We start from the raw sequence: 13,077 nt of genomic DNA, 5'->3' as shown, positions 1-13,077 counted from the left end.
AGCAATAACTCGATTTCGTCACCTATCAGAAGATGACTCTTTGCCATTTAGATTGTTGGCTCTGCTCGGGTTTTGTCACACTGACCTAATTTTTGCCTGTCATCAAAAGTTCACTTTTTAATTCAAGTTTCTTTCAGGCTTTCTCAAACTGACAGCGTGCGAGGTTTGCTATATGGGAAAAGTTAATGTTGACACCTCGCAAAAACTAATTGAGCCAAATTCATGACACTTGGTGAAGACGTGCTAGACGTGCATGGACAGTGGAAGACTCTAGACCAGGATCACGTTCCTTAAAACTGACAAAAAGGGGTGTTAGCTGAATTTCATTCCCAAGTGCCCTTCAAGCTAACCTGTTTTCATGCAAAATAGATGCCAATGTCTCATATACACATTATTTATAGTTGGCATATACTGATCAATTTAGCCGTTATCAGTTTCTTCATTTTCATCTCTTCTCTTAAGGTCATTCTGATCAGAGGCTGCTCGCTGACCTACTCGGCACAGCACACATTTATACTTGTCACTGTAAACCAGCACAAGCAGTTTCAGGACCTTCAGCTGAAGAGATGAAGCGATAGCTGTCATTTTCAGTCTTCTCTTTTTTGTTTTTAGCTTCTTTTCAGATTTCAGATTTAATTTCAAACGTATCAAAATGTTTTTCTAGAAAAGGCTAGGGTTTGGATCTTTATCTGAATTTGAGTTTATGGCACATTGGGCTTCTGCTCAGGCTAAAGGTGGGGAGAGTTGATAAATATGATACGATCAAAGGATAAAGTTACAAAAATAAATCAAACACATTAAGATGAGATTAAGATAACTCTTTATTGTCATTGCACAGTCATACATAGTACAATAGTACAATGAAATTGGAAAACTGTCCCACGTCGGCACTACATACGACACAACACAACATGACACGACACATCACAACACAGTAACTTAAATTAGTAATCAAATGACGAATAAGTGTATGTGTATTGCACACTGTTATTATTCCATACTTCCACGTTCCTAAAATAACCAGTAAAATGATAGAAATCATGTTCTTTATTATAAGTGTGCACTTATACTCCGAGCGATACAACTAACTTACACTACCAACATTTTTACTCTAGTACAAAGATGCACTGACTCCTTCGTGGATGTGAAGATGTTTTGCTTTGCTTTTTTTGTTTTTGTGATTTAGAAATACAGTATGCTATCGATTTTACTTTTTATTTCAGTCCTTCTCAAAGCTTGTTTCTTTGCAATTTGCAAGTTGTACTAATATTAGCATCATAGGTAAAAAAGGAAATCTTTGGAAAATGCACATGCATTTTCACAGTATGATGATGGTCTTTGGTGTGTCCACCTTTTGGCTTTTACTGGTTGAAAGCATCAACTCGGTAGGCATTAAATTTCACTGAATACGTTCATGTTAAGCTAGGATTCTTTTGCAATGTTCCAGAAGCTTCTCTGATGTCAGGAGTCCTTGGCTTCCCCAGTTTTCAGGCATCGCTGAAAACGTTAAGTGGAGTTGAGTTCAGGTGAATGTGGAAAAAAGTCCATAATGGTCGGCACTCTCTACTTTTCTTTGGCCTTCAAGTAGTGAAGCAAAGCGATTTGGGGCATTTGGGCTCATTATCCTGCTGCAGTATCAATCCCTTTCCACAAGTATGAGGTGTATGGCTTGAGAGAGACTTCTCCTTGGTCTGCATGGAACTGATTTGGTGCAGGAGTCCTAGTGTAGCCAAGCACACCCAGATTCCGAACATTCCTACTACAAAATTTCACTGTGGATTTACTTTAGTCTCCTTCTGTCTCCTTTATATATCCTTTTATGCATGGTTACATATACTTTTTTTTCTTTTTTTTTCTTCTTTAATTTTATTCAAATGCTGTGACATGCTGGCACATCTCAACCCACCCCAAGCATCTGGCCTTAGTTCCCCGAGTGGTTTAGAGCTGCTACTCATCTTCTCCCTTTGAGAGAACTTTTACTGATGCATTCTTTTAATTTCCTCAAGTACAAACATATTTTAAGTAGTGCTGTCAGCGTTAATCTCGTTAAAATGACGTTAATGCCATAACCGCATTAACGTGGCAAATCACCGTTAGCGAGTTAATGCGGATCACCCCTTTCTATCCACCTAGCATGCAGATAGCATAAGAACCTTTGTAACGCAAAGACAGTATTGTAACTGTAATGTAATTACTGGATTTAGTAATTCATTACTTTGGAATGTGTTTTCAGTGTCTAGCATTCTTTTTTTGCTTGCGTCAAACCAGTTTAGTGGCTGGAATAAATGAGACTTTGGGACATTAAGGATGGGGATGCTATTTGGCGAGTGTAGCTGGAGCAGGAAGACAGTGTTTGACTTCATATCCATGCTAAAACCACGCTTTAAATTGTTTCAGAAAATCTTTAGTTTATGTTTGACGTCATTATTTCAAGTTTAGTTCTGATCTTCAGAATGCCATATTCAGCATCATTCTGCAAATCTTTGAGGGGATGTGGAGAATCAGATCGTTTGTAAGGTGTTACCAGAAGGAATGCAATTACCTGGATCGCATATACAAAAAAATCGAAAAATGCATTCTGCATCAGTAAACTAATTAGACAGTTGGCCAACATATAAATGATGTAAAAAAAAAAAAGTCAGTATACATGGAATCTCTGTGAACATATTTCTCCATATGAATATGATGAAATTATAGGCAAGAGGCAAGACTTTTGTTACTGGAAGATTTCAGGACTGTGTTCTATTTCTAGTCAGGGTAGCACTGACATTTAAGTTGCCATATGGGCTATGTGGAAACAGAAGAAGCACAATGTGATGTCAGCTGTTGTCTGAAAATTATTTAGCTCTTTAAATTTATCTGCATTCATAAATGGTGACCAGCAGACAGAGCAGGAAACCTAAAGTGGAAATGGGCTTAAAAAATGGGCCTAATCGCCCAGAAGCTCACACATCTGACAATACCCAATGGATTGTAAGATTGGGATAGGTGTAACATACGTTTTCTTCTGCAGAAATCCAACTCGCTTTGAGCATGCTGCAGTGTCCGTCCCTCTGTGTCACTATCATATTACATTCCTTTAATAAGCCCATCTTTAGCTGTGATGGATTTACAGTAGATCCACACTATGACATTACACAGTTTGTCTGCACCAAAGTGTGTGAGCCAAAGTGTGAAACCATAATGCTTGTAATATGATCCAATATCTAGTTTCAAAGAGCCCAATATTTGGTCATTAAAAGTATTTTATGATTCTTATAATGGAAGGCGAGCACATTGGATTCCGCCCACCCTCTCCAGCCCATCTCATTCTCCCTCGGCTACTGATGAAAATCGTTTATTGCCTCTTCTCCCCTCTTGTTGCCAGCTCCCCCCTCTCACCACCTATCCTAAATGTCCGACAATCATTCAAGTGATTATTTTCCTCCCTTCCGGCAGGAGCAGCCTTGGCGGACTCCCTCTTCATGTTAATTTGCCTGTAACTCACCCCAGAATACAGTGTGTTTCCCTGAGATTTAAGACACCCATTAGGATGTGAGCAGGCCGGTCAATATGATGATCACGCTCTTCCTATTAAAACCCATAAATACTAAAACACCCGCTCTGTTGGATGGGAGGAACTATTTATTGACAACTGAGGGGAAATGCTGCAGCCAATAAACATGCTTCTATCATTTCCCTTTTCCCCTCACAAGTTTTATGGCATTTTGGAAGACAGTATTTCCTACAGAAGGAAACTCAGTAGCTGAGTTTGTTTTCAGTGAAGCCTCTTAGGTAAGTGTGTCATAGTGTTGTCTTGTTTTATATCTGTTATTTATTCTTTCCTCTTGAACCGCTTGCCTTCTGTCTATTGTGTTGGGTCTGATTCGCTGACCTGTGTGTGATCCCAGCTTTATGTAACAAACCCACATACTTTTGCCCTCATTCTTCTCCCTGGTCCCCCCCGGCAAATATATTGTTATTCTCTCCCTCGCTATTCCACATCTGACTCTTCTTTAAAGCTTCTACTTTTTTTTATCTCTCCTGGCTCCAGCCTGGATTTTGTTGCATGATGCTGAATGGAGGAAGTGCTTCCTCTCTCCCTCTGTCCTCCATTCCCCACCCCACTGTGTCCTTTGTCTGCTGTGTCTCACTCACCCCTTGCTTCGTCCTCATCCTTCCTCCCTCCTGGCTGCCTTCATGTGAAGTGACGGATGCTTACTGACCCACAAGGAAACATCTTCTCCATCTCCAGTAGGCTATGATATGTGCTGGCCCTGTTAACGGCAGCAAACACACACACATGCAGAGAGTGTCAAACTTATTGTAGTTTTTTGAGTAATACACATGCACACGTACATAAAACAATTTGTGTATATGTACAACAATATATAAAATAAATAAGATCCAAGTCTGACAAACATATACTTGCATGGTAAAATCCATAACTGCAATATAAGCAAACCTGAACATGTGCAGATGTTTACATGTATGAATGTTCAGGATGTGTAGATCTACATACAGGCCAGTGAACACTACCAGACACACACATGCACACCCTGCCATTACCCATAATGGCACAGGGACACAGATCTCATAGATTAGAACAGACGCTCACTGTATGTTTTGTTCTTAGAATGTCCTAAAACCTTTTCCATGTCCCATTTTCAACCACTTACCCAGCATGTGTTTCTCTCATCTGAGGCTTTTAGACCCTATTAGATGTTTATGCCAACCCAAAGCAGAGTAAAGCAGGGATGAGACTAAGGGGCGCCTCCGGTGATCCCTATACGTGTAACATGGTGAGCGAGCTATAGCCTCTCTCTGTGTCTGCCCGCTGCCTTTACTGAACTGGTCACATTTATCTGGCCCTCTGTCGCAATTCATTAAGCATGAGTGCACTACGCAGCACTGTTGGAGCAGTGTGGGTGGAAAGAGAGACAGAAGAGTGGACTAGTGCTTACACTCTTAATGCATCCTTCGCATTGGTATACATGTTTTTGAAAGGTTTACTTCACGGTCTGAAAGAGTCCCACTTTCTGATATCAGGAATCTGCATACATACATACGCCATTTCTGCTGTTAGTATGTTTGCCTTTACCAGTGCAAAGCAAGGGTTTATTTAAGGACATTAGCAAATTTGGGGGGAAAATGCTCAGATTGTAAGACATGAAGATGTCTTTCAACAATGAAACACAATTGATGTAAAATCATGTCTAAGGATTTCTTTGAATATGTCCAAAGCTTGTAAAGTCAACCAAATCTGGTTTTAACCTCTTGGCTATTCTGAGTGCCATGGCCAATTAACAGGAATTCGGGGTCTCCAGAGGATGAATTGTAATGACTTTGGTGATTGCTGGGGCTCTACTTAACGAACAAAATATGTCAGCCTTTGCCAGCTAAATTGGCACTCTTAAGTGTTATATTAACAGAATTAGCATTTAAATAGATATATGCTTTATTTATCCTTTGTGCCCAGTTTTCATCAACCCCAGTTGGTTGCTCTTTTTGTAACAAACAATTGTTCTAATTTTAGTCTCATTGTACCTCATTTTTCTTTATTTTCTTTGTATTTCAGTCTCTCGTAAGCCAATTCTACAATGCAACCCCTATCAGCCCCAGCCACGCACCGTACAATAGCCTATTTGGGTTGGAATAATGAGAAATTCAGAGAAAACCATCTAGGTTACTGTCTTTTTAGAGTATGAGCAAATTGCTTCTTCTTCTTTTTTTTTCTTTTTTTTTGTCCCACACAGTAAAGATGTTCATATGACAAGGTGGAAGGTTTAGCCATGAATACATTTAACTTCTGAAATGGCCAAACTTCACCTGGCAGTCAGAAATACAAGCATCGGATAACCTGCCTATAATTAAAACACTTTTGCTGGTCTTGAACTACAAGACCAGCAAAAGTTGGACTTGGAATACAAGGAAACAACCTTTCCTGCAATAATTGTGAGGGACTCCCATCTCATACAATAGCTTTAATACTAAAGGCTTGCCTCATTCTTGGGTTTGTCCATGTCAGTATGAATATTTAACTTCATAGTAAGATGGAGAATTTCCTCCTTTCCCAACGTTTTTCTTTTTTTGTTTTTTACAACATGAAAAAAGGGGGACAGTTAAATGCTTTTTATTGTAATTACCAGAAATATTGGCATAAAGGTACGGCCTTTTTTCAAGAAAATTCACTGGCCAATCAAAAAGCCTGACTGTTCAGTTTGTTGCTGTGCAGCCCCGTGACAATATAATGGCTGGTTGTAAACGATGCCCTTATCAGTTCGTGAATTAATTCAAACGAAATAACAGCTAAGGGAAGAGCTGGAGAGGTGAAGACTCATTGAAGTACCCTTTAATTACCAACCAAGTGCAAATGTGTGTACAATGAAGTATGTGTTACTGTTGTGTATTTCTCATTAATTAATGGATTGAGTTGGAGCTAGTTTTCTGACACTAGTTTAATTAATCTTTAACAAGTTAACATAATTATATACATTTCTTGAGCAAACACATTGAATGCACTGTTCTTAAAATGAAAATCTGATGCATGTGGGAAGTTTTTAGAAAAATAGTCACAATTCTCGTGGGATTCGTCTGTGGGATTTTGTTTTGTGGTCAGTTTGTTTTATATGGTTATTGAATTATAGTTTCAACTTGGTCTGTTGTTGTTTTGCTTCCTGTTAGTTGTGTGTTTACTTCAGGGTGTTTGATTGATTGATTGATTGATTGATTGATTGATTGATTGGTAATTTATTTCAACATGTGAACAATATACAAGTACATTTAGAAAAGAAATGAGAGAAAAAAAATATACTATACAAATTACATACAAAAAAACATTCTGATTAATTTACATGTTGAAAGGGAGTGGGAAGAAGTATACACTTATTTAATCCCACCCCTGTCCCATAAATTATCAGTGAATATTTAGTCAGCTTCCTTACTGATATAATTTGTAATAAAAATAGTGAACAGATTTCTGATATACTATATACTATAATATCACATCATGAATTTTTTGTTTGTTTGTTTTTAAATAGAGACATTCACTTAATTTAAATATTTTCCTTTTCTTTATAGATCGAGAAGATCATATTTTTATAACTCTTTTTGAACAGTTTTATGTTTGGACATTGCTTTAATTCCATATTCAGTTTGTTCCATAGTTAAGTTTGCAGTCGGGTCCTTGTACTTTTCTTCTTTTAGTATTTAGTCAGCTTGTCTTTCACTGTTTCATTGTTTTGGTTTCATTATGTCCTGAGTGTCATTCACTCCATTATATATGCAGACTTCACTTCTGGTTATGGACGTTACTTAGTTCCTTCAGTGTGTTGTTCTGTTCCTTTTTTTGTCTTCTCCCTCTAATTTCCTTCATGTGTTCATGTTTTCCTGTTTCTGTAATTGTCACTTCCTGTTTTACTTTGGTAGCTATTTGTCCCTGTGTCTTACATTTAGCTTTTCTTCCTCTACTGTGATTGTGCTGATTGTGTGCACCTGTGCCTCACTTCAGCTCTGTGTAATCATCATTAGCCATTAGCATGTGAGCGTTAATATGCCTTCTCACATGTGCTTTCTTTGGAGTTTGTTCCCTGCTTGTTTATCAGCTTGAGTTTGTCACTCCCCTCTGGGCTTTGTGCTTGCTCTGAACTTCACATTGACAGAATAAAAGGTTTTCTTTTTCTTTATTAAGTCTAAGCCTGCACACACTGGCATTTCAACATAATTCCAGCATTATTAGTTTGATTTTGACATTTCTGCATGTACCTCTGTCCCCCCTCTTCTCTTTTTATATGAGCCATTTCTTACTTGGCTTAAAGCGTAAAACTTTCCTTTTAGATAAAACATGTAATTAGGGCTGGATCAGGTGACCCTGAATCCTCCCCTAGTTATGATGCAATAGGTCTAGGCCGCTGATGGCGTCCCATGATGCAGTGTGAGTGATTTTGTTTTCACTCACTATGTGTTTATACAAGTAGGATTGTTGTTGTTTTTTCTCTGTTTTCTCTGTATTGTTATAGGATCTACCTTACAATATAAAGCGCCTTGATTATTAAAATATAATCATATATTATATGATATATTAAAATTGAATTAAATGTATTTCTGTTACAGGTAAAAAAAATCTAAAGGGTTTTGTTTTTAAAAAATCTTGTCAAAATTACATATTAAATGCTTTTTGGTATTTGCATCAAATTTGCACTGGTAAAAACAAAGGAAGCTAAATGTTGCTTGTCTGACACTAGGTTAGTTCATCTTCTGATGGGTTTTTTTTTCAGTGCTTTTGAAAAGATATTTTACAACAATGCAGTCTCTTTACCATTTCTGCACTGACAGGAACCCATTTTGCAGTGTAAGGTGTTTATTACACACATAATTAGAGTCAAAGCTTTGATTTTCTTTATCTCTGAGTAATCGTTTTCCATTTCATTTCATTTTTCCCTACATTTTCTTTCCTGACTATTGTTATCTCTTTTTTGTACACACACAAACACACACAGGCACACACACAGGCACTTGCAGACACATGCACCTACATGTAGCCTTAAACATGAACATCCATGCCAGGGAACCAGCTATTGTGACAGAGACCCCCTCCATGGAAATCTTTTGTGAGACAGCACGCACACAAAGACAAACAGAAGCGACATACTGTACATGTGCAAAAATCAGCTTGAATGGCATTAACTCTGATAGAAAAGAACACTTTCTCCTCTTGTTCATGATTTGTTTCTGGTGCCATTCATTTCCAGAGAGTGTTCTAGAAATCACTTAGTGCAATTCTTCATTCTACATGTCATACATGTCTGCGTACTTCGAACACACACTCACACAGACACACACAAAATAAAATATACAAAAATGAAAACCGCACATCTCCTGTTCATCTGTCCTGTTGGTCTGGTAAACACACAAGGTTGTACGGTGCACATACATGTACATGTGTGTCTATTATAAGTGTGTGTGTGTGTGTATGTATATATATATGTGTGTGTGTGTGTGTGTGTGTGTGTGTGTGTGTGTGATTCCAATTGCAGTCTCTCTTGGGAAATCGCAATCAAATAAACACATGCCTGCGATAGCACCTGCCCCTGCCTCTGAAGATAAGAAGGATGTAATAAGTGTGTCCACATTTTGAGCCCACACACTCGCACATAAACACACACACAAAGTAAACAGAGCACCAAAGGGTGAGATGAATACAGAGTGGAAGAGAGTCATTCAGAGCAGAGAGTGGGATGCAGATGAGACGCCTACGCCGGACTGAAAGAGAGGGTCAGTAAGAGAAGGAAAGACAGAGGATGAAATGGAACGCCAGAACGAAGGTGCTAGAAGGGAATACCAATCAATCCGACTATTCATATGTTGTGTAACCATAATTAATGAAATATCCCTGAGCTCAAAAGTGAAATTAGACAGTCTTTGTTCACTAGTGACGTCTTTCCTCTCACGATTTGGCTACTGTTGTGTTACTGTTTTTATTTTATTTTTTGCGAAGATTTTTTAATGATGTTCTCGGTTGTTTTACTTCAGTGCCCAGTATGATTTGATTACTCATTCATATCACTTTCCTGCAATATTGTTCAAACTCCCAGCCATCTAATGAAGTTTAGCATTTTTCTAAATAAAGTGCTCATTTATTTAAAGACTATAATATCAGGCAGCAAATGTTATTTTGGTGAGTCTATTGAAAGTCTATTAAAACCTCAGGGAACGCTCTGTGTCTGGTTAAAAAATACTGCTGTTGAGATGAAGTGTCATTTGTGCGAGCGAGAGGCAGGACAGAGTTATTTTGTTCTGTCATCGTCCACAGTTGACCTTTCTTATATCGGGCAACAGATATTGACTACTTGGTGGTGGTGTGTGCTGGTTGCCATGTGCAGCTTTCTTGGGTGATGTAAGCTGGTTGCATTGCATGTGTTAGAAACGATTTATGTTGTAAGCTTACGTTAACATTCACTGTTTGTGTTGGGTATAAAAATGCAATTGTCAAGCTACACTCTTAATGCCAAGTGGTGACTTAGGTTGACACGTTTCTTAGTCATGCACATGTCCATGTACATGCACATGTCCATGCCACGGTGTTGTTGTTGTTGTTTTTTGCACAGTTGGCTGTGAAATGAAAATTATACAACACATTTATAAGATGTTTTAGTTTAAGATGTTTAGGCCATCATATTTTCTAACCATTGCAAGGTTAGAAAATATGATGGCATAATCATAATCAACTGTTGTGGATATTAATGAGATGTTATTATTGTGAAATGTAAAACAGATGATGCTTTTGTTGGTGTTGTAGGTGCATAATGGCTGAAAACTGAGTCATTTTAGCCCACTGGCTTTTTAACTGACACCTCCGTAAAGCTCTTTGTGATTGGTATGAAAAAGCACTACATAAATACATTTTACTTAGTTATTTATATTGCAAAGTAGCTGCCAGGCAGCCCAAAGACATCATAATATATTGTTTTGTGGATAAAAATTAGATGTTACTGTCATGGAATGAAAATGATGCTTTTATAAGGCCTTGTGAACGCTAAAAGCACGTCATTATAGCCTGTTGCTAGATGGTTGCTAGGTAACATGATGACATTATAATATCTGATACAGATAAAAACCTTCAGGGGCCTAAGACCTACCTATGTGCCATGTTTGGTTGCTCAGCTCCAGATTGTGTAGGGGGAGAAAGCAACAAAGACAGAGAATTTGTCTGTAAAGTGTCACCTAAAGCTTCTCAATGTTACTTTCAAATGTACTGCTATAAAAACGAAAAGCTGAAATCAAATGTGTCCGTCTTAAGAAAGTTTTTGAGTTTACCTCCAATCAAGCTGGCACACTTTATCTGTGCATGCTAAAGTGTTAAACTGCTTCACTGTATCACCCAAAACAAGGAACATACAAACTTTATGCCTTTGTTTGGTCTCCAAAAATGTTTCTCCGTCAGTTCAGCCTTGATTATCATTTTAAGCCTGCGTGACATATATATTGCATTAGAAATGTTAACCCAAAATTTGGGGTAAGCCTGGTAAAATCTGTTCTGTTAAGTTTACATTAAAATCTAAAAGAAAGCTAACTTATAGTTGTTGCTAATAAGATGATATGTTTACACTCATTTAGGCTCGTTTGTAGCCTGAAACAAATTCCATCACTGCTATTTAATAGCTCTCACTCACTGCCAGTAAAAAGTTGCCACAGTGATTTGGCCACTCGTGCTAGCAAACAATGGCTCGCTTAACAACTAACACATCAGAGACCTTGATGTGTGTCTTTGTTACGATATAATTATTTGCACTGTAAGTGGTCTTAATGTTTAGTTCTGCGAAGTAATAGAGACAGAGCACAATTACGTCTCACCCACACTGGAGAGAAACTCATCTCTAGAATGTTTTTTCTATTGCACGAAGCAGAAGAAGCTGTTACAGTTTTTATAAGCCCTGGTTTTTGTAGTGCATAATGGTGAGGCCAAAGAAAGAAAATGAAAGCAAAGTAGGAAAGGAAATGAGGAAAGGTGATAGGTAAAAAAGCATTAAGTACTGTCCATTAAAGCCTGTCGTGCTGTCAAACATGCCATGTTGTGTAATAACTTAATTACCTTCCCTGATATGTGCCAGCCGTTCTTTGTATAATTAATCTATTATGCAAATAGAATTTATTACATTTTAGCTCCAGGAGAAAATAAATTAAAAAACAAACATGTTACCAGTTTGGGTGCTATAATGACTTTATACCTTTTCAAACTCAAAATTGAACCAGCTGAGTGTAATGAGTGTGACTGTGTGCGTGTGTTAACCACTGTCATCGTTATGTTTGGTTGCAGGCTTGATCCGGCTGCGCTCCAGCCCACCCCCTCGCCTCCAGGGTGTTGAATATGTCCTCAATGTTACAGCCACGGATGACAATGCCTCAGGCGGACCTCAGGCCTTGTCATCCACGGCTCAGGTCATAGTTGGAGTGGACGACGTGAATAATAACAAGCCTGTCTTTGAGAAGGTAAGATGATCCCTCACCCACAGTCGCCTCATTAAATGTTGTTTAGTCTTTCTCTTTCTACTGGTTTGATAACAGCAGTGGGAGGGGCTCTCCCAAATCATACCACTAACCTAGGACAATGGCAGGAGAAACGGTAGTCACTATGCAAGGTTTTCTTTTACTTTCTTCTAAATATATCTCTGTCTCACTCTTTTCTTGTTGCGCCTGCCTATCCCCTGTAGCTCTCCTCCACTCCTGTTTCCCTGTCTTTGTCTTTCTATCTCCTCTATTCATTAGCCTCTATCTCTCCTCTCTGGAGGAGCGATTAGTGAGCTTGACCCTCATATCTGCTCTCTCATCTCTCTCCTACATCATCATGGTCTTTTAATTAAAGCTTCAAGGGACGTGGGAGAAATCCCGACCGAGCCACTCTCGAAGTGCTACATCTCCTCCTGCTTTTTTTTACTTCACTAGCCATGTTTCAGTTTTAAATGGGATGACTTTTCAAGGCCCTTGAGGTATCGCGAGCCAAGATTAGGAGTGGGGCCATGCTGAATAAACCTGGCTCACTCTGTCATGGGTGGGGGTGGAGGCGTTTTTCGTTCCACTTCAAGAAGAAACAGAGGGACAGGCAACAAAATGAGAGCCAAGAGAGAAGACAGAAAAGAAGAGAGGGATTCCTGGTCGGCATTTTTTTTTCATGTGCACTGTATGCTCAATTGTCTCTCTCAGGAATCTTCTCCTGGCATCATACCGTAGTCTATGATTCATTCTTTTTTTCCCTGCTGGCAGAAAGCTGTGAGCAATGGACAGACAATCCCCAGACACCCCCCCAAACGACTCTTCTAAGTCAAAAAGAATTGAAATGATGAAAGCACACAAACCTGGAGTTAAAAGAAAAGAAAATGTAGCAAATAAAAATTAATGATCACAGACAAAAACATTTTAGTGTCTAAAAATAGAGAAAAATAAAAGGAAATTCTGGGAAAAACCCTGCTGTACATTAGCGTTTCAGTTAGTGAAGACATCCGAGGTTCGCTGGTGGTTCCTGGGTCACTAGAAGCCAGCAGCAGGACACTGAAGCAGAAAGGCCCTTTTATCTTGTTTTGATGCCCAATCTTACGACATGCC

At 38.6% G+C, this 13,077-nt stretch overlaps 1 protein-coding gene across 1 annotated transcript in view; it reads left to right on the top strand.

Moving 5' to 3' along the window:
* The window catches only part of LOC147338539 (neural-cadherin-like), a 326,059-nt gene that overhangs the window by 115,980 nt on the left and 197,002 nt on the right, over positions 1 to 13,077 (top strand). Inside the window, exon 8 of the mRNA XM_086300701.1 lies at positions 11,795 to 11,967. Within this exon, the coding sequence (XP_086156827.1) occupies positions 11,795 to 11,967 (173 nt within the window). The remainder of the gene's footprint in view (positions 1 to 11,794; positions 11,968 to 13,077) is intronic.

The sequence above is a fragment of the Aulonocara sp. 'chitande type north' Nkhata Bay genome, linkage group LG1 (genome assembly GCF_057382095.1).
Source record: "Aulonocara sp. 'chitande type north' Nkhata Bay isolate Kocher_YH1m ecotype deep benthic linkage group LG1, A_spYH_male_GT1.1, whole genome shotgun sequence".
Taxonomy (NCBI): domain Eukaryota; kingdom Metazoa; phylum Chordata; class Actinopteri; order Cichliformes; family Cichlidae; genus Aulonocara; species Aulonocara sp. 'chitande type north' Nkhata Bay.
This window is presented reverse-complemented; position numbering and strand designations above follow the sequence as displayed.